Source organism: Oratosquilla oratoria, chromosome 12, assembly GCF_046742065.1.
Source record: "Oratosquilla oratoria isolate Oo_2021 chromosome 12, ASM4674206v1, whole genome shotgun sequence".
In the NCBI taxonomy this organism is placed as follows: Eukaryota; Metazoa; Arthropoda; class Malacostraca; order Stomatopoda; family Squillidae; genus Oratosquilla; species Oratosquilla oratoria.
In genome coordinates, this window is record NC_134788.1 from 3,996,784 (window position 1) to 4,022,445 (window position 25,662).

Here is a 25,662-nt window from a genome sequence, read left to right on the forward strand (position 1 = left end):
TTACCCACTCTGTCATCATAAAAACAGCATTTAAAAATGACTCTCTATCAACACTGTCATGCATCTTTTCTAAACCCATGAATGATCAGAACGCTTGACCTAAATTAATAAAGTAATACATACATACATATACCAAGGCTTTTCCCTCCTTACAAGGGAGGTAGCCAAAAAGAAAAAGGCATAAAACCATTCCCACCCATTCCATCCCTAAATACACTCCACCCTCCCTCTTATCTTAGCACCTCTTGGATGACAGGTCATCCCTGCACCTTGTCCACTGCCCTGGGTCAGAGGCACAGCACATCTACAGCAAGGCCGCTTCATTAATTCAGCAACCCCCCCCACCCCCTCCGTCCCCCCATGCAGAAAAGAAGACTGGGAGAAATTCCTTTGGGCTGTGTCAAATTTTTCTCATACATACTACCTCACCCCCCATTCCCCCACCCATTCCACCTCATACATCACAGCATCATCCATATACAACCATTCTCCATTCACCCCTGTCTTCTGTCCTCTCCTGTCCTTCCTCAACAGACATTCCCCTCTTGCACAAAGCCCCCTTCACCCCATCCATCCATCTCATCCTAGGATAAAGTAAAGTAATAAAGTACTAACCTTGATTAAGTCATCTTTGTCTTTGAATCTGGCCCAAATGAAGAGGATAAGGGCTGATAGGAAAGAAAAGATGAGTGTGAGGTAAAGTGTTAGGTTGTCGGTGAATCCCGCATTGGCATAAATCAAGTTGAAGTTAATTTTTTGGGGTACTGGTGAGAAGCCGGATCCGAAGGAAGTAAAATGTGTTGTCTCGCATACTGTTTCATTGTAGTTGCTTGACACCACCTGCAAGTAGATAGAGTGATAAGTATGTTTAATAAGTTAGCGTTAGTATACAGTCATTGGAGGTTTATTGTATCTTTGCAAAGGCCATATACAGATGAACCACCCTAGGGGAATACATTTCTATGCAATGTAAAGGGTGGGTTCATGGTTGAACGCAAGGGCTGCAAATATATAAAAAAAAGAATGAAGATACTCGTATTATCCCTGAGAGAAAGAGGATTGAAGAAGGATATAGCAAATATGCCTGTGTCAAGTTGAATAATTCCTTGACAAAAAAGATTGTGTATATGTACATGTTCTCTAGCAGAACAATACATGGGTGGAAATGGAGGTCTAAACCATACAAAAAAGCAAGGTAAAAAGGGACACGTGACCAACACTCAGGGGCATTGCTGCAGTGATGTAGGCATCTCAAACAATCAGTTGGCTCAAAGCAAACAATGGTCAGGTTTTGAACAAATGAAATTAGAGATGGAGTGCAAGGGGTGTGATTATTCTTGTATAAGTCATCTAGTTAAACATGTTTAATAAATACACAAAGACGCAGGTGCAAACACATAACAATATTCTTTCATTTTGTGATATAACACGTAATAATCTATGAGCACTGGATACTGGCTGGAATGATTACATTTCTTGGAAATTGACTTATTTTCCTGCCTTCTCTATTCAATATTGGTTTTACAAAATGTGTCATTTGGAGGTAGAAAAAAGAGGAATTTGCAAACTCGTCCTGTTTAGAGTTCCTTATAGCGACAGGATCTTTTTTGTGGCAAGGCGGCTGGCCGAATGGATAAGAGCGTCGCTACTTGCGGTGGAGGTCAGGGTGGCGGCAATTCAAACCTTGCTGCCAGCGAGCTGGACCAAGGGTATGGCTCCTTAAGTGCCACACTACAAAGTCCTCTGTAAGGGGCACTGTCCTAACCTCCTGATAGGGGGGAGTTCATGATGTTAAACCGAATCATCACCATCAAAAGAAATAGAGTTAGAAGGAACCAGATTCTTTGACAAACTGAAAAATTTGTCAGTCGTCCATTTAAGATTAATCGAGACAAAAGGTATAAGCAAAGTAAAAAGACATGCATTAGAAAGAATAGATTGCAGCAGCTGTAAAATCATAAAATGGAAGAGGGGGTTATTAAAGGGGGAGGGGGTGGGGAGATGGGGGGAGGTTCTTTAAATATTAAGGGACATTTGGCAACCCTGCAGATAGTACAAACATACCTTAAGGCCGTCTGAAGACCATTCCTCTTCCTCTTCATCAAAGTAGTAGCAGCCGGACGTAAAGGCTCGGAAGGTATAAGACGAAGTCAGAGTTTGTCTGAAAAGAACATACCAGTTGCTTTGGTTTGTATTTAATTACTGTACATTGCATTTCATCAATTTGATGCATTTTTCATCATCTAACAGTTGTTAATGACTACCTTTTCAATCTAACCTTCTCACCTCACCTCATGAATCATGCAGACTGACCTTAATTCTTACTTTGTTAAATGTCATTATTTAATCTAGTGTTCTGTTTGCATTCAACATATCAGACACGTACAGCTGGGAATCAAACATTGATGTTCAAATCATTTTCAAGATATAGGTTATTAGAAAATTGCTTGCATATACAGACGCTCCTCAACTTACGTTTTAGTTACGTTCCGAACGGCCGAACGTAAGTTGAAAATGAACGTAAGTTGTTACTGTATTATACATCCGTAAATTCTATTACCGTATCTTACAAAACACCCCTAAATCATTAATTATACACATAACATTGTAAAATAATAACATTAATTTCAAATAAATTAAATTCAAGCAACATAAATTGAGATGGTGGAGGAGGAGGCAAGGCACTTTCAGTCTGTCGTTTGTGCAATGTAAACAATGGACGCAGCGTCATGCGTAAGTATAGTTTGAACTACGGAGAGCGCGCTAAACTAAAAAATTCACTCCATTTTTTTTTTTTTTTTTTTACAGTCAGTTCAAACGTAAAATCGAAAAACGTAAAACAAATGAACGTAAGTAGAGGAGCGTCTGTACTGTATATTGTTTCCTTTGTTACCAGGTACCAATACTGCAAAAATTGAAAAACCTGGAAAGTGTTTTCTTTTTCAATTTTGCCTAACTGTACGTGTTTTCTTAGTTGGTCGACAAAAAAGTTATGATTGATTGATTTATGGAATTTTTGGCTCGAAGGCCAAGCGCCGGAGCCGGTAGGCCATTCAACGCATATTTATCTTTTAGATAAAAATTCAAGTAAAACAGTTAAAACAATAAACATTCACGAACACACAACATACACTCACAAGCATTCATATACACAATTTTAAATTTCATAAAATAAATTTATGTCTTTTAAAAACTTTAAAACATTCTTCACACGAGCTTCCTCCCCTAAAATTTCTTTAAAAGATAAATTTGTTAAAAAATTTGCCCTGCACTTATTTGAGAATGCAGGGCACTGAATTAAAATGTGTCTTATTGTCAAAACTACTTGGCAAGTGGGACAATGGGGGGCCAGCCTTTCTGCTCCACTTGCCATTAAAAATTTATGAGTAATGTAGGAATGGCCAATTCTCAGTCTTGTCAAGACAATGCTTGACCTTCTGTCCAAAGGAGGACACTTCCAAGGGTTCACTAAGGGGTGAATCTCTTTTAATTTATAACTACCGTCCAGCCTTGTCCATTGCTCTTGCCACTTCTCCATTGTATAAAAATGGATCACTTGTTTCAAGTCCGTATGTGGGACTTTTCGGTCTGTTATATGGCTGAGCCTAGTGGCGGCTTTGGCTGCAGCATTGGCCTTTTCATTTCCAGTGACACCCACATGGGACGGCACCCAGCAAAAGTTTACTTTTATCTTCTTTCTGTTGTTGAAGAGAATCAACCATTCCTGTATTTCTTGGACAAAAAAATGATGAGGCAACAAATTATTTACAGAAGATAGAACGCTCATGGAATCCATAAAAACAACAACGTTCCTACCACACGGAACAGAATTAAAAACAAATTTGAGGGCGTTGGTGACTGCCAGCAGTTCAGCAGTAAAAACAGAGCTAAAATGAGGCAACTTTCTCTTTAAAACTGTGCTATCAGATACAACAGCACAACCAACACCATCTTGGGATTTTGATCCATCTGTATAAATAAAAATTGCATCAGCATGTACTGATAAATGTTCTAAAAATTCACTTTTTAGCTCTACAGCAGTCCTATTTTTCTTCTTTTTAAGAGGACATATTTCAGTGGGGCATCGGTTCCAAGGAGGGAATTTGGGAGGCGTGATCTCAGCAATTGTGTTAGGAACAAGTCCTACCTTCTCTGTCCCAACTTCACATTTCACTTCTAAAGGTTTCGGCAGAGTACTTTTCCTTGGAGCTCTGTCTACCGGCTGCTTTACAAATTTGAAGTTTGGATTCTGTTTGGATGTCAAGACACGAGATATATATCTAAGACTTAATTCCTCCCTGCGAATATCCGTAAAGCCATATTGTGGACTATATCAAGCTTCTTCAGTGAACTTTTACATGCCGATCCATAAATTTGACATCCATAATCCATTTTGCTAAGGCACAATGTTTGGTAAAGCCTTATTAAAGTTACACGATCTGCTCCCCAGTTGAAACGAGACACTACCTTTAGTATATTAAGTCGCTGTTTAACAGTGTATACAACCTCGTTTGTGATTTGTGAATGTCAACCTTTTATCCAAAACCAGACCCAAGTATTTTACTTCATCTTCATACGGTAATATGACATCCTCTAAGAATAGTGTTGGTATTTCTTCCTTGCGTCTTAGTCTGGAAAACCTTGTGATTTTGGTTTTTTCAGCAGAGAATCTGAAGCCCCTGCAATTAGCCCATGGTGTTGCTAAGTTAATAACCTCTTGAATCTTTTGGCCCGTTTCTAATGTTGCCGATTTGCTGCACACAATAGTGAAGTCATCAGCGTAAGCCAATCCATGAACTCCTGTGGGAACTTGCTCTAATAAACTATTAATGGCTATGCTGAAGAGTGTAGGACTCGGAACACTTCCTTGGGGAATCCCTTCCTCTTGGAGATGTGCACAAGAGAAAGAAGAGCCCACTCTGACTTTTAGATAACGGTCAGACAAGAAGTCCTTTAAACAATTGAACATATTACCCCCAATACCCCACTCTTCAACTTGCTTCAGAATGCCTCCCCGCCAGGTAGTATCGTAGGCATTTTTCAAGTCAAAAAACACAGCAATGCTAGAGTTCTCAATTGCGAAGGCATTCTGGATCTCACGAGTTATAAAAAGTAAGGGGTCCAGAGTGCACTTATTTCTTCTAAATCCAAACTGTCTGTTGGATAGCAGATTTTTAGATTCCAAAAACCAAACTAAACGCGTATTAACCATTCTTTCATAGATCTTACAAATGCAGCTAGTGAGAGCAATAGGTCTGTAACTTTGTGGGTCATGAGAGTCTTTTCCTGCCTTTAAGATTCCTATGATGATTGAAGTCTTCCAAGATTTAGGAGATCCAGAAGACCAAAAACCGTTCAGCACATTTAAAAGGAATTTCTTCGACGATATGGATAAGTGAGCAACCATGGAATAAAGAATGTCATCCTCTCCAGGAGAGGTTGGGGAGGATAAAGATAAAGCATGATCCATTTCATCCAAGGTGAAGAGAAGATTATATGCCTCCGAGTTCGTATTGGTAGGAGGAATAATCGTGGTCTTGACTCTAATTCTTCCGAAATCATCTGAATAATGTAGTGGGCTTGAAATATCAGCATAATGTCTTCCAAAAGCCTCTGCTACTTCTCTTGTATCTGATATAAAAGTCATTTATCTTCAGAATGGGTAAAGGAGATGGAGTAAACTTTCCTTGTAATTTTCGAATCCTATTCCATACTAAGGTAGGGGAAGAGTCATATTTCAATTCGCTAATATATTTACTGAAGGATTCCCTCCTTGCTTTCTTGAAGATTTTCTTCTGCTTTGCTCGAGCTCTTCTGTACGTTATCTTATTGACTAAACAAGGGTATCTCTGATATCTCTTATAGCAAGTTCTTGTAATCTTTCTGCTTAAAGCACATTCATCGCTCCACCAGGGGACTACTGGGCGTTGAGGTTTACCAGCTGTCCTAGGAATGGAAGAGAAAGCACCAGAAAGTATCATGTCTACCAGGTAGTCATATGCATCACAGTTACTACCAAAATCGCTAGTCTTATAATAAATCTCTGTGGATCTCCTAAATAATTCCCAATTAGCCTCTCCTGTCTTCCATTTAGGTAAGCAAGAGGAGGGAGTGTTCTTTAAATATTTGATATGGATAGGCCAGTGGTCGCTACCATGTAAATCTTCATCTATTGACCAACTGTAGTCTAATCTTAAGGCTGATGAACAAATAGTTAGGTCTATAGCAGAACTTGAGTTGTGAAAGACATCAAACCTAGTTTTGGAACAGTCATTCATCAAAATGACATCGTTATTATCAATAAATTCTTCAATTATATTGCCCCAGGGGTCACACCTTGATTCACCCCATAGAGGATGCTTGGCGTTAAAGTCACCCATTAGAATAAAAGGCTCAGGGAGCTGGTCAACCAAAAATTGTAGGTCATTTAACTCAAACTGACGGGGGTGGTTATACATGTCTATGAGTCGATCTTCCAGTTCAGGTTCCAAATACAAAGAACATAAAGTGATCCATTTAGTGGTAAAGATTTGTACTGCACAAGCCTGCAACACCGAATGTAGGTGGACACTTCTGTGGTTTACAGATTTCTTAACAATGATACCAGTACCTCCATGGGCACGGCCCCCAATCATAGGAGATCTGTAAAATATATAATTAAGTCCAACATTAGGGGATAAATTGCCAAGCATAGTTTCTTGCAGACAAAAAACAGACACATTATGTTCTTTAAAGAGAATCCCAACCTGCTCTCGATGAGAATTAAAACCTTGAATATTCCATTGAATTATGGACATTATACCATTTTCTTTTTCTTTTTTGGGTCTACTGGTCTGGTAAGAGAAGTCTGGGAGAGAGAGGGTTTACAAGGTGGGTTCTTTTCTAATTTCTTTGCTTTTGCGGATGGCATCCTCCTCTCTGACAATGGTCCGACCAACGATGTAGAGTCTGGGTTATTAGTTTCTTTCTTAGATTGCTTATCACGATTTGGGGAAGATGGAGATGAGGGTGGACTGTGGAGTCTTTTACTGTGCACAGCTTCAGACTCCATAGCTTTGATTCTGTGTGCCTCAACTGAGTGAGGCACATCAGTCCGTGATCCCTTTATTGGGGTGCCCCCCGAGTTTGGAAGTTTGACTGATTGAGAGGAGGCTTTATTAGAGGAACCCTGTGGGGTTTCAGCAATGAGAACTTTAGGTGCCCCTCTAGATGGGGCAGGAGACATTCCCTCAACTGGGGATGAGGGAACCTCCGCAGAGGAGGGTTGAGTACTACAATTTCCAACTTGTGGAGAAGAACAATTTGGTCTAGTGGTGACTCTTTCACGTTGAGGCTTGGGTTCAACATTTCCTTGATCCTCATTGCTTTTGTGCACCTCTACTGAGTGAGGCACACTAGTCAGCAATCCCTCTACTGGGGAGTCCCCCAAGTCTGGAAGAGAGATTGCCTGAGAGGAGGCTTCATTAGAAGAAGCCTGTGAGGTTTCTACAATAGAAACCTTAGGTGCCCCTCCAGATGGGGCAGGGGACACCCCTTCAACAAGGGGTGGGGAAACCTCTGCACAGGAGGGTTCAGAAGTATTACAAATTCCTAGTTGAGAAGAAAGACCATTAGGTTTCATAGTAACAGTTTTACACTGAGGCTTGGGTTCAGTGTTAACAGAAGAATTCATATTAGCATTTCTATTTCTATTGCCTTCTAGTTGGCTGATCCACTTTACTATTTGTTTTAACAACATCACTGTATCTTTTGGAGTTACTTAATAGTCTTTTAGTATGTCCTACACTTATATGTTCTGCATGAGCTTTTAGTAGTATTTCCTGTTCCTTCTTATAGATTACACAGTTCTTATCTCTGGCATCATGCTCTTCTTTACAATTTATACAAACTGTTGGGCGGGAACAATCCCCATGCTCAGGCTGAGCACATATCAAACACACTTTGTCTCTTGCACACCTGCGGGAAGGATGGCCAAAACCATAGCAGTTAAAGCACTGAAGGGGACGGGGCTTAAACTGCTTCACATAAACAATCTCTTTTTCTATCTCTACATAATGAGGTAGATCTTCACCAGAAAGACTTAGGATAATCATAGAAGAACGAGGGATTTTAGCAACCTTCCAAACATTAGTTGGGCACATTTCTAAAATTTCTTCTTCATCAAAGTCATACAGATCTCTATTAAAAATTACCCCTTTGGCATAACTAAAGGTAGTGGGGTTTGACTTCCTTAATGTCGGATTTCTGTTTCAAGTTAAGCACCATGTTCATAAGATTTTACATGAATTAGGAAGGAATTTCTTCCAAATCGTGATACCTGGGAGTTATTCAAATTACCAGAGCCAAGGTGACTCTTCAAGAATCTTCTAAACTCGAACAAGTTAGCACATTCTTTTGCAAGAGTGACAATAAGCCACTTAGCTGGATTGAGAGGCCTCTGCACACTTTCCTTCCTTTCCTCTACCAGCTTTTCTGGATAAAAGATATCCAGGTTTGGTGGCACTCTAGCAACAAGTTGGGCCGAAGATTCATTCTCATTGCAATTATTATAATCCAAGCAGGCAGCAGCTGCATCCTGATTAGAAAGAAATGAGATCCACACTAGCCAAGCTTTAAAGTTGTCAGTTAGTTTAACTCTGATCTCTTTAATTTGTCCAAATTTACGGAACTTTTCATATAAGTCTGTATAACTCTTATCAAGAGAGACATACTTTAAATGTAAGATTCTATGACTATTAGGGGCAGTATTTGATTGATTGATTTTACCGAAGTCCTTTTTCAAGCCGGAGTCATCAACTGGGGTTTTTATTTTTGCTGAGTCAATAGCATCAACATTAGAATTGGCAACATTAGGAGAGGGATCGGGGGGTTTAGGAGGAGGATCAGGTAGTGGTGGGGGTTTAGAATAGTCAGTCTGAACAGACGCCATGATCGTGTATATCTATGAGGCCACACCATATATTAAGAAAGAATGGGAAATGCATAGAAGGAGATACTGCAGTTGCCTGATGCCACAAGCAATAAAAGAAAAGTCTCTGCAGAGTCGGGAGGTTCCAGAAACGACTATTTACACATGCAGGGCCTCTGAGGTGAGTTGGAGACTTTGTCAACCCGGGGTTTGTCCTCTTTTGTTTTGTCCCATTTAGGATGGGTCCAGCGTAGTCACTCTGCATGTATACTGGATAGGGAGAAAGGAAGTCGGTAGCCTAGTACCTGCCTCGCAAACATGCATTCCCCAGTCGGTGAGCTTTCGGCCCTCGCAGGGAGTAGTGACCTCGCGGTATACATCCCCACTTGACTGGGTTCAGACATGTAGCTTGGGAGCCACCAAGATACCAGAACCTTCCTTAACAAGTATTAGAGAAAGATGGTGAAAAAGGAGAGTAGGGTAGCAAATATGAAGAATATGGATAGGGGAGTTCACAAAGCAAAAGGGTGAGGGACCCCCTATCTATTCACTACCCTAGAAAAAAAAAAAAAAAAAAAAAAAAAAAAAAAAAAAAAAAAAAAAAAAAAAAAAAAAAAAAAAAAAAAAAAAAAAAAATCTTTTGGCTCAGTTTTTGTCTGGTAGCTCGGGGCTGACCTCTCCAGTATGGTTGCACCTGGCTGGCACAGCTCAGCCCGTCCTTACTACACGGAAGCCCCCCCCCACTACATCAAAGTACTGGGCCTCGGGGGGGTGACCTGCTTTTGTATCTTTCTGCATCCAGTTTGTTCTTAAAATCTTGTATAGTTTTAGCACTCACTGTTTCCTCATTCAGTTTGTTCCAGATATCTATCACTCTGTGTGGGAAGCTATTCTTTTTCAGATCTCTTCTGTAACTGTCCTTCTTAAGTGTCTTCTTGTGTCCTCTTTGTTTTTTTTCTGTCCCAGTTTAGTAAGTCGTCTATCAAGAATTTCCATCCCTTTCATAATTCTGTAGATGGTGAGCAAATTACCTCTTTCTCTTCTTTGTTCCAGGGTTGGTAGATTTATTGTATTTACCTAGTTGTATTTTATGGGAAGGGGAGCTATGCTCGTGGTGTCCCGTCTTCATATCTCATTTTATCTAAACTATTTTCAAATTCATGTATTGTTTTTGCACACACCACTTTCTCATCTAACTTGTTCCAACTGTCTATTACTCTGTGAGGAAAGCTGTTCTTTTTCATATCTCTTCTGTAGCTGTCTTTCTTGATTTTTTTTTTCCGTGTCCTCTTGTATTTCTATCATCCCATTTTATCAGATTCTCTCTATCAATAATTTCTATGCCTTTCATGATTCTGTAAATAGCTGTCAAATCTCCTCTCTTCTTTGCTCTAGTGTCTGTAGTTCAAGTTTTGCTAGTCTCTCTTCATATGATAGTTTTGAGAGTGTTGGTGCCAATTTTGTAATTGCTCTTTGTATTCTTTCAATTTTTTTTTTATACATTTTTTTGTACTTGGTGACCACATCGTTGCAGCATATTCCAATCTTGGTCTTATCAGAGTGATTAGAATTTTCTTCATCCAGGTATGTAAATGCCACTTTAATTGTTATTATATTATAAGTTTCTCCAAAAATCCTATTTATATGTTTCTCAGGTGACATATTATTCATAACAATGACTCCCAGGTCCTTCTCATTTTCTACCTTTTTTATTCCTTCTCCCAATTTATATGATCCTGTTATTCTGTTTTTGCTTTTTCCAAATTCCATTATACTACACTTTTTAGTGTTGAACTCCATCTTCCACTTCCTACTCCATTCCCATACTTTATTTAGATCACTCTGTAGTGACTCACAATCTTCTTCCGTGTTCACTTTTTTTTAATAGTTTTGCATCATCTGCAAAGAAGCTCATATAACTTTCAATTTCTTCATCCATATCATTAATATATATAGCAAGCATTATTGGGGCCAGAACTGTTCCTTGTGGAACACTGCTTATTACATCATCCCATTTTGAGTGTTTGTCTCTTATCACTACTCTCATTTTTCTTTCTTGCAAAAAGTCTTCCATCCATTTAAGCAGTTTGCCCTGTATTCCTCCTTCAGTTTCTAATTTCTTAAGCAACTTCTTATGTGGTACTTTGTCAAAAGCTTTTTTTAGGTCTAGAAATGCACAATCAGCCCATCCATCTCTTTCTTGTATTATATCTATTAGCCTTAAATTGAAACATATTAAATTAGTGACACATGATCGTCCTTGTCCGAATCCAAATTGCTTTGGATTTAGCACGCTGTTTTTTTTTTCTAAATATTTTACCCATTTACTTTTGATAATTCTTTCAAAAATTTTTGCTATTGTACTTGTTAGAGAGACTGGTCTATAGTTGATAGGCTCTTCTTTATTACCTCCTTTATATATAGGTACTATATTTGCTTTTTTCCAATCTTCTGGAACTTTTCCTTCTTTCAAGGAACTATTTATTATGCTATGTATTTTGTCTGCCAGTTCATTTCTGTATTCTTTCAAAATCCAGTTTGCTATTTCATCTGGTCCATGCGATTTTCTAACATCAAGATTACTCAAGTGTTTCATTATTTCATTCTTTGTTACTTCTATTTCTTTCATAGGGGGGACTTTCTCTTTCCATTCGATCTCTTCTGGTTGTATATTCTCCCTTGTAAACACTGATTTCAAATGCTTGTTCATAATTTCCGCTATTTCTGTTTCCTCTGTGTACTCTACTCCTCCTTGTCTTAATTTCTATAAATTTTGTTTGCTTTTCAGTTTGTTGTTTACAAATCTGTAGAATAGATTTGGTTGATCTTTACATTTTTCTATGACATCTTTTTCATATTTTCTCTTTTCCTCTCTGCACGCTTGTACATATTCATTTCTATAACAAGTATATATTTTCCATTTTTCAGGTCTTTTGTTTTTCTCCCATTTGGTCCAAGCTTTGTCTCTTTTTTCTTTTAACACTCTACAACTTTTGTTGTACCAGCACTTTACATATTCTTTTTCTTGTTTTTGTCTTGGGACATACTTTTCCACTCCTTTTTTATAAATTTTTGTCAAAATATTCCATCTCTCTTCTACTGTTGTATCTTTGTGTATTCTTTCCCAGTTTTCATTTTGAAAGAATTCTCTTATTTTATCAAAATTTGTTTTTTCATACATCAATCTTCCTTTTCTATATTGTTCATTTCTTTTCATGTATTTTTTCTCATTTAGTTCTAGTTCTATCAATATGTGGTCACTTTTACTTATTGGTGCCTGGTATTCTATCTTTTCCACTATTTCAAGTTCTGATGTGATTATTAGGTCTAGTCTCGATGGTTCTTCTTAATTTCTATACCTAGTGTTCTCTTTAATCCATTGTGTCATTGTGTGGTCAATAATCATCTCAAGTAGAACATTTCCCCATGAGTCTTCTTCACCCTTTACGGTCATCTCTTCCCAGCAGATTTTTTTGCAATTAAAGTCGCCCATCATAACTATTCTTCCTCCATCTTCCATTATCTTGTTTAATGTTATTCTTGTGTCTTCTAACATACTTTTATGTTCACTCTCTTCCCACGAGGCTGTTTTTGGGGGCACGTAGTTTATTACAAACTTTCTGCTCTTCTTATCTCTGTCTTCTACTTCTATCATAATCATCTCTACTCTATTCTTTCCATATGTGACACTCTTCATGTTTATATCCTTCTTAGTCAGGAACATAACTCCACCCCCTTGTTTTATCTCTCTGTTTCTAATCCAATAATTATATGCATTGTGTCCTATGCTGTTGGGTGGTAGTGGACCTTTTAATTTTGTCTCTACAATTCCCATTATGTCCGGTTCTTTTTCCTTCAGATACTCGTTCAGTTCATTCAGTCCTGTTATTAATCCATCTATATTTGTGTAGGACACTCTTAACTTTCTGTTATTTCCATTGTATTTTCCGTTTCTTTTTTGTTTCTCTATGTTATGGTCCATTTCCTCAATTTCATATTCACTACTCTCCAGTAGAATTCTTCTTTTTCCGACTACGTTCTGGTCTCGTTTTTTCTTTAGCTTCTTTCCTTTTCGTTTTTTCTTTAGCTTCTTTCCTTTTCATTTTTTCTTCCTCTCTTTCCTCTTTATTCATTTCTCTTTTTATCCATACCTTTTTATATTGTTCACTTGCTGCTAGCTTCCCTGTTTTTGCTAAGATATTCTCTGCTGTTGTTTGTGATCTGAATTTAATCTTAATTGGTCTGGTCTTATCTGTACTATATTTTCTGAGCCTAAACATCTCTTCGATTTGTTTCATTATTTCAGGTTCATCTTCCTGAACTAATTCTAGTAAACTGCTTACTTTTTCTTTTTCCTCACTGATTCTTGAAGTTCTATCTAGGTTATGTTTCTCTTCCATTCCCAATATAATTATACATTTCTTTTTATCTGCTAAGTCTCTTACTATATTCTCCTTCTGTCTCATCACTTTGATAACTGAGTCTTCAGTTTGTTCTTTCATTTGTTGTTTAATTATATCAGTAAATGCAACTTTACTGTTTTCCTGGATTTTTCTCCAACCCTGTGCTTCTTTTGCTATGGCCTCTTTATTCTCTTTATTATTCCTTTTTAATTCTTCATTCTCCTCTTCTACTTCTTTTAACTGTCTTTTTAATTCTTCTATTTCATTAGTTAAATTTTTGTTTGCCTTCTCTAGTTCTTCCAATCTTTCAACTCTCTGCACAATATTGGTTACGTTACCGAACCTAGCTTCCCAATGTTCGATCATCTTATCAAGTTTCTCCTCTAGTCTTGTCAATCAGGGGAGGTTGGTAGCCCCCCCCCCACCCTCATTAAATCCCTGGAAATTATTATCCTCACCTTCCATTGTGCTGTTCCTATCTATATTTCTAATCTTTACAATTTTGTTAATCCCATCACCAGAATCATCGGTCCTTCGTTTGTTTACAAGACGTCTGGCCTCTTGGGCCAAGTCCTGCCCTTCCTCATTTCCTTCCATTTCCCTCAGTAATCCCTCCCCTTCTCCTTTTTCCTCACTTTCCTATGACACCACGAGTTATCCCCTTCCCTGTAAATAGAATAGGTACTTCCTTTGCATTGAGGTCCACGAATATTTCACTTTTTCTCCAGAACTCTAATCTTTGCCGTCCATTCAACAAAAGTGTGTGTGTGTGTGTGTGTTAATATGTGTATAAGATATTATGGCAAAGAGGAAGTGGCTAAAGAATGTTAGTAAGAAAAGAAGCTATAGTAAGGAAGAACACTTTGAACTCTATCTTGCTTTGGAACAGTGAGTGCTGAGTCACCTCAAATGTGAGATATTTACATCATACTAATATTATGAGTGAGGTCCCTATGCAAGGTCAACGGCTGATTTGGAATTGGAAAAATTTGAAGCTGGTGCAGAACAAATTCCACTAAAGTTGTTCAAGCAATAGCTGAGTTTTCCAGTTGAGTCTGTTAGTGAAGTATTGACCAAATTTTTTTAGATTATCAGATGAAAGATTGTGTCGAACAGAGGAGAGAATCCGAGTCTCACTGGCACTGGAATACACTAAATTTTGAATAAATGATCTTGGAGATCTTATCTTGGAGATCAAACTAAAGAACTTATTCTTGTAAAGCCCAGTGCAAACCAGTCCATGACTCCAGCAATAAAATTTTGTAATACAAAGTACACTTCCTACAAACCTAACCACACTTGCACAGAACTTTGCAAGTCTTTTTATCTCATCGACTCTATGGGTAACCACAAATGACAAGGACACACTTGCTTTTCGGCAGATTGTGAAAATAAAGAAGCTAGACCACGGTTGTTGCTGGCATCAACTGTGGACTGGTTTTTGTTGGGCCATTGCACTATTATATATGGGATAGTCCTCGCTCTCCCCTGCATAGAATATTACAGTAACTACACATTCTATACAGCTGATATTCTAAGAAGTTTAGTAACATTCCTACATTCTTGGTCACTTATCATTCTTTTATGATCAGAGATCCATTCCGCAAAGAATGCTGATCAATTTGAACTTGCAGTATCCCTCCAGTCTGCCATTCTCTTTAAATCTCTACTTTACCATACCTATGGCTCCTCCCCTTGCATTTTTTTTTTCCCGCAAGGACAAAATCAATGTTTATTGCTGACATAATACTACATTGTTCTCTCTTCCCATCTTTCAAATATCACAGAAAAATATATTGAGAGTACTAAAAACGATATGCAGAGAGAGAACTATCATTACTTACGAAAGTTCTCTAGATTGGAGATCACTGAGGTCCTCCTTCGTGAACTCGGCGCCTTCATTCAGAGATGCAATTCCCACAAAGAACCTTCCTGTTCTGCTCTGAACGTAAGAATCGTTAAGTAAGAGGTCGCGCACACCTGAAATAATAAGACAGCCAGCATATTACTCTCACCCATTAACCACTTCAGTACGGGACTTAAATCTCGCGGGCAGCAGCCAATGCCAGCCGTATGACGTAACGTAATAATATTCGCATCATAAAATATAGTCGCCGCTTATATCGATCGTTCTCTCTTTCACCTGCGAATTTTGAAAACCACAGAGAATGGGATTCAGGGCGCATTTGGGAGAATGTAAAAACACAGGGGCGACTACAATAAATATAATCAAGACGCCGATATGGCAGCGTCGCGAATCCACTTGCTCCTCATGACGCCTACGTGTGCGGCACCGTATGGAAGGGGTTAAAACATGTACATCCTTAACTCTTCCTACTATTCTCCTAGTTTTCACCTTACAGTCCATTAACGGCCTATCTACCACCATTCCATCCACCACCCTCTCCCATGTATAGTTATGCTTGACTTTCTTCCTAAACACTGTATTTGCTACCATCAGCTCTTTCTAGACACATCACCATCAACTCTCCACTATGATTTTTTTCCTGGAACTCCACACTATCCAACCATTCCATCTATTGGCTCATTTCCTACCCTAGCATTAAGGTCTACCAATACAAATAAATTGACATTTCTCCCTAAGCACTCTATACTCATTTAAATCTATCCAAAAAGCCTCACTTTCCTCTACACTCTCCTCTCTACCAAGTCCATTTACACTTACAAAGACTCACATCTCCTTTCCCAGTTTCACCTACATCCACATTAACTTTAAAGAAAACCCTTTCCATTCTACCACCCACCACATGTTTACCTATCATTTCATTTACTAGTATAGCCACTCCTTATCTTCTTCATCCTCTCTTCACTCCCGAGACCCTCCCAACTACACTCCCAAACTCAAACTTGCCCCTCCCTTTCAAGTTAGTTTCACTCAATGTGAACACATCTATTTTCTCACAAACATACTGCCTATCTCTTCCCTTTTATTTTCATCTGTACCACAACCACCCACATTAAAAAACCCAAACCTTAGGGCTCTAGTTGGAAAGCTCCTCCCAGACCCTCCTATGCCTTTTTTTTTTTTTTTTTTTTTTTTTTTTTTTAGTAATTTCCCCTTAGGAGCTACAGGGAGAAGGATGCCTAATCCTATGCCTGTTCCGCTTTATACTGTATTTAACACCTCAAGTGGGAACACTCTGGCGCTTTTCCCCTACCACAGGGTTCAGTAAAATAAGTAAATGAATATTCAGACAAGTTGGACAGGGCAGTAACAAGAGTGGAGGACAGCATAATGGAAGGACAGTCACAGTATAATAAAGTACAGCCACTATCCGAGTTACGACCTAGATAGGTTCCGACCAACCAGTCGTAAGTCGGATCCTATTCAAAATGGCCGACACGAGGGTTCTACTCTAGGATACATATCAATCTGTTGCGTTTTTAAGTAACTTTTTCTATTGAATTTTATTAAATACAAGCTGTTTACTGTTTATTTATCAATGCTTTTTAGTTTCAGTTTTATATATATATATATATATATATTAATGTTTTAATACTGTACTGTATTTCAGTATATATATGTATGCAGGTACTGTATGTATATACTATACCTGTATACACACACACACACACACCTATTAAATATAACCTTGCTTACCATTTTTAAGTTTTTTAAATTGTAGTTTCATTTTAATATTTTTTCTTAATTCTTCAATTGTTGTATGTACAGGTAAACGTCGACTTACGATGGCCGCGACTTACGATTGTTCGACTTTACGATGACGACGACGACGATATGATATATTTAACCCCTTCCATACGGTGCCGCACACGTGGGCGTCATGAGGAGCAAGTGGATTCGCGACGCTGCCATTTCGACGTCTTGATTATATTTATTGTAATCGCCCCTGTGTTTTTACATTCCCTCAAATGTGCCCTGAATCCCATTCTCTGTGGTTTTCGAAATTCGCGGGTGAAAGAGAGAACGATCGATATAAGCGGTGACTATATTTTATGATGCGAGTATTATTACGACACGTCGTACGGCTGGCCTTGGCTGCTGCCCGCGAGATTTAAGTTCCGTACTGAAAATACATATTATAGTGTTTGAATATGGTAAAAAGGAGAAAAATAATTAAATAAACTACTGTACATGTTTAATAGGCTATATTCAGTATCTCTGGTGGTTAATATACAGGTAGGCTAGGTACAGTGACCACGGAACAGAGTGATACACAAATTGGGGATCGACTTACGATGAAATCGTCTTACGATGGATCTATCGAAACCTAATGCCATCGTAAGTCGACGTTTACCTGTACTCTAAATATATGTGAATTTTTAGATCTATTTTTCTCATCCATTTCAATCCATTCTAAGTGTGAGATATAGGTACAGTACATTTATCTTTGTATACAGCATTGAGTAAAAGCAGCAACGACTGCAACAGCACTGTAGGAGAGAAGCCAAACGCGGATTATGGGGTCCAATGTATTAACGTTGCGCCCTGAAGGGTTTCTCCCGAATTAAAATTTTGTACTTTTTTAAGGCTATCGACCCATAATGGGGGTCATTAAGCCTGGTGTGAAGTTGTTCAGTCTCTACTTTTTTTTTTTTTTCAACACCAGTTTATGTTCGTTTCTCCCCGCAAGCTCGGGTTATATAAGGAGTCAGATGTTTGTCCACTATGTTATTTCTGAAGGAGCCCTTGTGGGCGAAATGTTTAATACATTGGATCCCATACTCTGCGTTTGGCTTCTCTCCTACAGTTGTATACAGTATTTCAGTTGCTTAGTTGTTAATATGATATGGTAAGTTAAAGAAAGAAAATACTTATTATAGTGTATTCGTATTAGTAAACTCATAATAGGCATCAGCTAGATGTGGTCGTAAGTACGTAAATATCCTTCATCCATAATTTATCAAACTCTTCCACAAATGCCTTAGCTGCAGGCACATCACTGCTAGCAGCCTCACCTTTCAACAACACGTGGTGAACCTGGTAACGCTCTTGAAAGCAACGAAACCACCCAGCACTCACTATGAACTCATGTGAAGAGTATTATTCACCTGCACGTTCTTTCAACATGTGAAATTAACTTGTAGCCTTTGCACTGCTTGCAACGTCGCTCTCACATTTCATGTCTATTATCTTCCAACCACGTGTATAGCAACTTTTCCATCTTTGCCATAACTGCCGTACGCGATGCCGGTTGCCACAACTATCTTAGGCGCTGTGCTGCCAGACATGTACAGTTAACTCATAATAGGCATCTGCTAGATGTGGTCGTAACTCGTGTATGTCGTAACTCGGATAGTGACTGTACATCATTTCTCTATGAATAAAGATTTCCTCTACCAAAGATAAAACGTGTGGCTCTGGTCCATGAGGGCTCCCTGTACAGACCCTTAAGTATCAGCTGCATGGTATTGAGCAGCTTTTAATGCCACAATAACATACAGCCAATACCCCAGACTATAGATGAAACAAAAAAAAATATACATATACATATATATATACATATATATACATATACATATATATATACATATATATACATATATACATACATATACATACATATACATATACAGTGGCCGAGAAAAGTTTGGGTGCAAAATTATAGGCGCCCCAACTTGCCCCTAAACTCAAAACATGCGAAAAATACAACTTTCCATCCAAACTTTTCGCTATTTTTCAATGCTAGCGTTTGTACCCGTATTTAGCTGAGACAATACACACTATTTGGCAACTCTGTTTAGGCGCACTCGATATCACGTGGAGTCAGTTTCTAAACATCTCTCACGGGGAGTAGTCTTTTTTTTTTTGCGGTGGTCTCTGTTTTTGTGCCTTGATATCTCCTTAATGGGAAGTGGTAAAGAACTGGAGACACAGTTGTTACAATCATAACCCTCTATAAGGAGGGTTATAAGTGTAAAGATATTCCTACTCGTGTGGGAATTGGAGTGCGTCAAGTGCAAAAGTGGACCAAGAAATTTCGAGACGGAGGAAGTGACATCATTCCTACTCCAAAGCATCGCTCTGGTCGGCCAAGGAAGATGTCAAATCGTACTTCCACAGTTCTAACTGCCTCCTAATAACCGTAGGAGGCAGTTAGAACTGTAGAAGTACGATTTGATATCTTCCTTGGCCGACCAGAGCGATGCTTTGGAGTACGAATGATGTCACTTCCTTCGTCTCGAAATTTCTTGGTCCACTTTTGCACTTGACGCACTCCAATTCCCACACGAGTAGCAATATCTTTACACTTATAACCCTCCTTATAGAGGGTTATGATTGTAACAACTGTGTCTCTTTCCAGCTCTTTACCACTTCCCATTACGGAGATATCAAGGCACAAAAACAGAGACCACTGCAAAAAAAAGACTACTCTCCGTGAGAGATGTTTAGAAACTGACTCCATGTGACATCGAGTGTGCCTAAACAGAGTTGCCAAATAGTGTGTATTGTCTCGGCTAAATACGGGTACAAACGCTAGCATTGAAAAATAGCGAAAAGTTTGGGTGGAAAGTTGTATTTTTCGCATGTTTTGAGTTTAGGGGAAAGTTGGGGCGCCTATAATTTTGCGCCCAAACTTTTCGCGGCTACTGTATATATAATTTTTTTTTTTTTTTTTTTTTTTTTTTTAAATCTCGTCCAAATTTGTTCAGATATTAAATATTTAGTATATAAAAACAGGTGCAAATATGTTATTCATCCCTCCACATATGTGCATCTATCTTATTCAAAGAGGCATTAGACAAGAGTATAAATATAAACAAGTAATTGACCATATAAAGTCACTGTCAGATGCTGCAAGCCTGCAACAAGTGTAGTTACTGTATATGGGCCAGTATGGCTATTGGCTGGCTACCTTACAAAATTTACCTTTTATCTTAGCATACTCTTCCAAGATTAAACACTCCAATTTCCCATAGTGACCCTGGATGTTGCCTAAACACAGATCCGCCACTTGGACAGTGGAAAAGGGGTTAACATAGTAATGGGGGGAAACTGTTGTACTCCCCGCCACCCATCAAGGCTCAGAGCTAACTTTCTACCTGACTTTTTGCTCGCTATCCCTTAACTTTAACCTACAATCATACATAAGTCCTTGAGATGCATATACATACATACATATACCAAGGCTTTTTCCCCCTTACAAGGGGGGTAGCCAAAAAAGAAAAGGCATAAAATCATTCCCACCCATTCCATCCCTGAATACACTTCACATCCCTCCACCCTCCCTCTTTTCTTGGCACCTCCTGGATGATGGGTCATCCCTGCACCTTGTCCACTGCCCTGGGTCAGAAGCAGTGTCGCAAGACACAGCACATTCACAGCAAGGCCGCTTCATTAAATCGGGGACCCCCCCCTCTCCATCCCCCCATTGCATAAAAGGAGAAGACGGGGAGAAATCCCTTCAGGCTGTGTCAAATTTTGCTCACACATACTACCTCACCCCCTATCCCCCCACCCATTCCACCTCATGCATCACAACATCATCCATATACAATCATTCTCCATTCACCCGACTTCTGTCCTCTCCCATCCTTCTTCAACAGACATTCCCCTCTTCCCCAAAGCCCCCTTCACCCCATCCATCCACCTCATCCTAGGATGTCCCCTCATGTTCACTCCCTTCACATATGCCTTCCATACCTCTTTTATTAGTCTTTCTTCACTCATTCTTTCCATGTGTCCAAACCATCCTAATACTCTTTCATCAACCCTATCTCCCAACTCCCTTTCCACCCCTGTTCTCCTCCTCACCTCCTCATTTCTCACTCTATCTAGCCTAGTAACCCCCATCATACTTCTCAGACACCTCATCTGAAACACATTCAAACTCCTTCTCTTCTTCTCTTATGTTCCATGTTTCTGCCCCATACAGTGCTGTTGGCTTCATACAGTCTCCTCTTAGCATCCATTCTCAAATGTCTATTCCTCATTACACTCTTTAATCCACCAAGGCATTTACTCGCTTCTCTCAATCTACATTCTACCTCCACCTTTTCCTGCCACATTTGCACCCAAGTATCTAAAACTATCCACTTCCTCCAGTCGCTCTCCCTTAATGCTCACTTCCAGATTACTGCCACTTTCACCCCTTGTACATCTCATCACCTTACTTTTATCCACATTTATCTTTAGCTTTCTTCTATTACATACTCTCCCAAACTCTGTCACCAACTTCCTCAATCCCTCCTCCGATCCTGCCACAAGCGCAGTGTCGTCCGCAAACAACAGCTGGCTCACCTCCCACTTTTCTCCATTTTCTTTAACCATCTCCAATCTATGACCCACTACCCTTGCATTTACCTCTCGCACTTCCCCACCCATGTATAAGTTGAACAGCCAGGGCGACATAATGCATCCTTGACGAAGTCCCACCTTTACCTCGAACCACTCACTCTCTCCATTTCTAATCCTGACACAAGCTCTACTACTCTCATAAAAATTCTTGACAGCTCCTAGCAGCTTTCCTCCTATCCCATATATCTGCAGTACCTCCCACAGTGCCTTTCTGTCTACCCTATCGTAAGCCTTTTCCAGATCCATAAAAGCCCAAAAAACATCCTTCCCCTTTCCTATAGCTTTCTCACATATTTGTCTTACCACAAAGATCTGATCTACACAACCTCTACCCGTCAATCCACTGTTCCTCACCAATTACTCCCTCTGTTCCTCTCCTAATCCTCTCAATCAAGATCCTCCCATAAGCCTTCCCAACTACACTTAACAAGCTGATCCCTCTGAAACTACTACATTCACACTTGTCCCCCTTTCCCTTGTAAAGAGGAACTATACAGGCACTCCTCCAGCACTCTACCCTCTCTTAAACAAACATTAAATAACCTCACCAGCCAGTCAACCATCACTGCACCTCTTTTTTTTTTTTAGACATTCTGCATGGCATCCATCCAGACCAGGTGCCTTACTTGCTTTCATCATCTTAACAACTGCCTTCACTTCATCCTTCCTTATTTCTCCTCCATTTTCCTCACTCATCACTCATTTTCTTCGCATTTCCCACTGCAGCTATCTTTCCCTCCCTATCCTCCTTCACATTTAGCAACTCCCTAAAATATTCTGACCATCTTCCCCTTACTTCCTTCTCTTCCATTATCATCTCTCCATCTGCACCTTTTACCTTTTCTTCTCTACTTGATTCGCCTCCTCTTCCTCTCTTAATTTCTTTCCAAAACATCTTTTTATTACTTTCAAAATTTTCTGTCATACTATTACCCCATTTCACATCTGCTCTCCTCTTTGCCTCCTTTACCTTTTGCTTTACTTCTCTTTTCTTTTCTTTGTACCTCTCATATGACTCCCTCGTCCTATTTTGTAACCAATCTGTGAAAGCTCCCTTCTTCTCTTCTACAAACTTCTTTGTTTCCTCATCCCACCATTCACTACCCTTCCTTCTATTTTCTCCTGTCCTTGTTCCACACACCATCTTTGCACACTTTGTGACTCCCTCCTTGAACCATCCCTATTCCTCCTCCACACCTAGCTCTACTCTATCCTTCACTCCCTCCCACTCCTCCTTCAGCTTCTTTTTGTACTCCTTCTCCTTTTCATTCAAAGAGTTCACTCTAAGAACCTCCCTACCTTTTGTCCCTTTCCTCTTTCTTCATCTATCCTATATATATATATATCATATACAGTATATATATATGCACAATTATATATATATATATTTATATATATACACATATATATATGTATATATATATATATATATTTGTGTATTTCGGTAGCAGGTTCTCATGTAGACAATTTTGATTGAAGTTCACAGCAGCTTCTGCGTTCACGACTTTTTTGCTGAGAAGTTCTACATCTCTGATGATGGAACGGTGAGCAATGGGAAGCTCCCATAAAAGTTGTCCGAAAGACATAGAAAGTTCTTGTAGATGAAGAACACTTTATTAGAACAAGCTTTCGACCTACATAGGTCATCTTCAGGTTATGGTACAGGCAAAGAAGGGAGCAGTTTATATAGGGAACTAAATACAGAGTGGAAGAAAAAGGAGGAACGTGATTGGTCGAGGCTGGCCAATAGGGATCTAGGCATTGACCCGGGATCCCGCTTGCGAACCTGCCTGAGCCGTACGCCGTTCGTCCTCTTCTCTAACTATCTTGTAACTGTTTTGGAAATTTCTAAGGCTAGGAATTGTGTACATGTCAGTGATTTGTGAGTTGAGAGAAGGGTTTTTGTTTTTTATATAAAGGGCTTCTAATATACGTAGACGGGAGTAATCTTTTTCGATATGCAGGATGGAAGTTCCTCCGACTATCATTTCTCTGGTCAGACTAACCCCGTGAACCTCTTCTGAGTGCTTCTTTGGAGCTCCGTTTGAAAGATGGAGTGTGAGGCGCCTGGAGAGCTTCGTAGTGGTTCTTCCAATGTACGTGGAGGGCAGGGCTGCACAGTTCCCTGAAAAGCATTTATATTCGTACACTAGATGGCTACGTTGAAGCTCTGGGATGTCAGTTTTGGGGCTGTTCTTTAGGAGGAGGTGATGTGTTTTCTTGTTTTTGTAGTAGATTGTGAGGTTCAGTCTGTCGTCCTTGTTGGTTGTTTCTACGTATTTGGAAATTATATCCTTAAGGGCTCTTTCATCTTGTTTGTATTGGCTGTTCATGTATCCACGGTAGTACAGACGGAAATGGTGTCCTGCAGATGTTGCGGTATTTTCTTTGATGTACCACCTGTCAAGCTGGATGTTGATAGCTTTGGAGACTTCTGAGTGGATACTACCGTGGATACTGAGTGGATACTACCGTGGATACATGAACAGCCAATACAAACAAGATGAAAGAGCCCTTAAGGATATAATTTCCAAATACGTAGAAACAACCAACAAGGACGACAGACTGAACCTCACAATCTACTACAAAAACAAGAAAACACATCACCTCCTCCTAAAGAACAGCCCCAAAACTGACATCCCAGAGCTTCAACGTAGCCATCTAGTGTACGAATATAAATGCTTTTCAGGGAACTGTGCAGCCCTGCCGTCCACGTACATTGGAAGAACCACTACGAAGCTCTCCAGGCGCCTCACACTCCATCTATCAAACGGAGCTCCAAAGAAGCACTCAGAAGAGGTTCACGGGGTTAGTCTGACCAGAGAAATGATAGTCGGAGGAACTTCCATCCTGCATATCGAAAAAGATTACTCCCGTCTACGTATATTAGAAGCCCTTTATATAAAAAACAAAAACCCTTCTCTCAACTCACAAATCACTGACATGTACACAATTCCTAGCCTTAGAAATTTCCAAAACAGTTACAAGATAGTTAGAGAAGAGGACGAACGGCGTACGGCTCAGGCAGGTTCGCAAGCGGGATCCCGGGTCAATGCCTAGATCCCTATTGGCCAGCCTCGACCAATCACGTTCCTCCTTTTTCTTCCACTCTGTATTTAGTTCCCTATATAAACTGCTCCCTTCTTTGCCTGTACCATAACCTGAAGATGACCTATGTAGGTCGAAAGCTTGTTCTAATAAAGTGTTCTTCATCTACAAGAACTTTCTATGTCTTTCGGACAACTTTTATGGGAGCTTCCCATTGCTCACCGTTCCATCATCAGAGATGTAGAACTTCTCAGCAAAAAAGTCGTGAACGCAGAAGCTGCTGTGAACTTCAATCAATATATATATATATATACAAATATATATATATACAAATAAATAAATATATAGTATATATATATATATATATATATATATGCACAAATACTATATATATATATATATATATATATATATATATATTTATATTTAGAGAAGTTTTCCAAAGAGGAAACAAAGATGAATGACAAATGGAACATATTTAAAGAAAAGTACAAGGAGGGAATTGATAAATATGTACCAAAGAAGAAGCAAAAGGAGATATATATAAAGTGTTGGTATAAGAAAAGGTGCAGTGAGGCTAAAGACAGAAGAGACAAAGCCTGGAAAAGATGGTAAAAAAAAAAAAAAAAAAAAAAACATCCAAATGGTAAACATATATAAAACATAGGAACGAATATGCGAATATACACAGGAAAGAAAAAAGAAACTATGAAAAAGATATTATAGACAAATGTAAGGATCAACCTAAGTATTTCAGCGGCTTTGACCCATCGTTTTTCGCTCATATTTCCGAAATAACCATTCACATCAGTATGATATATTAGCACAGCCTAATTCACACCCGGCCATAATTTTTGACGTTAGAGTGCATTTACAAGTGTATTTAATTACGGCGTTTACTCTTGATATTAAGTGTGTCGTAGCCGACACCCGTGAAGTAAATCGAATAGGTGAAGTCGTGACGTCATCACAAACTACCTCGTGTATCCCAACTTCACTTGTTCGATTTACTTCACGGGTGT

The 25,662-nt window shown here is 39.2% G+C and overlaps 1 protein-coding gene across 1 annotated transcript in view; it reads right to left on the reverse strand.

The window, feature by feature from the left end:
* The window catches only part of LOC143030916 (polycystin-1-like protein 2), a 292,044-nt gene that overhangs the window by 173,817 nt on the left and 92,565 nt on the right, over window positions 1-25,662 (reverse strand). Inside the window, exons 12-14 of the mRNA XM_076194168.1 lie at window positions 15,156-15,291; window positions 2,065-2,161; window positions 616-840 (exon numbers count right to left, since the gene is read on the reverse strand). Coding sequence (XP_076050283.1) covers window positions 616-840; window positions 2,065-2,161; window positions 15,156-15,291 — 458 coding nt within the window. The remainder of the gene's footprint in view (window positions 1-615; window positions 841-2,064; window positions 2,162-15,155; window positions 15,292-25,662) is intronic.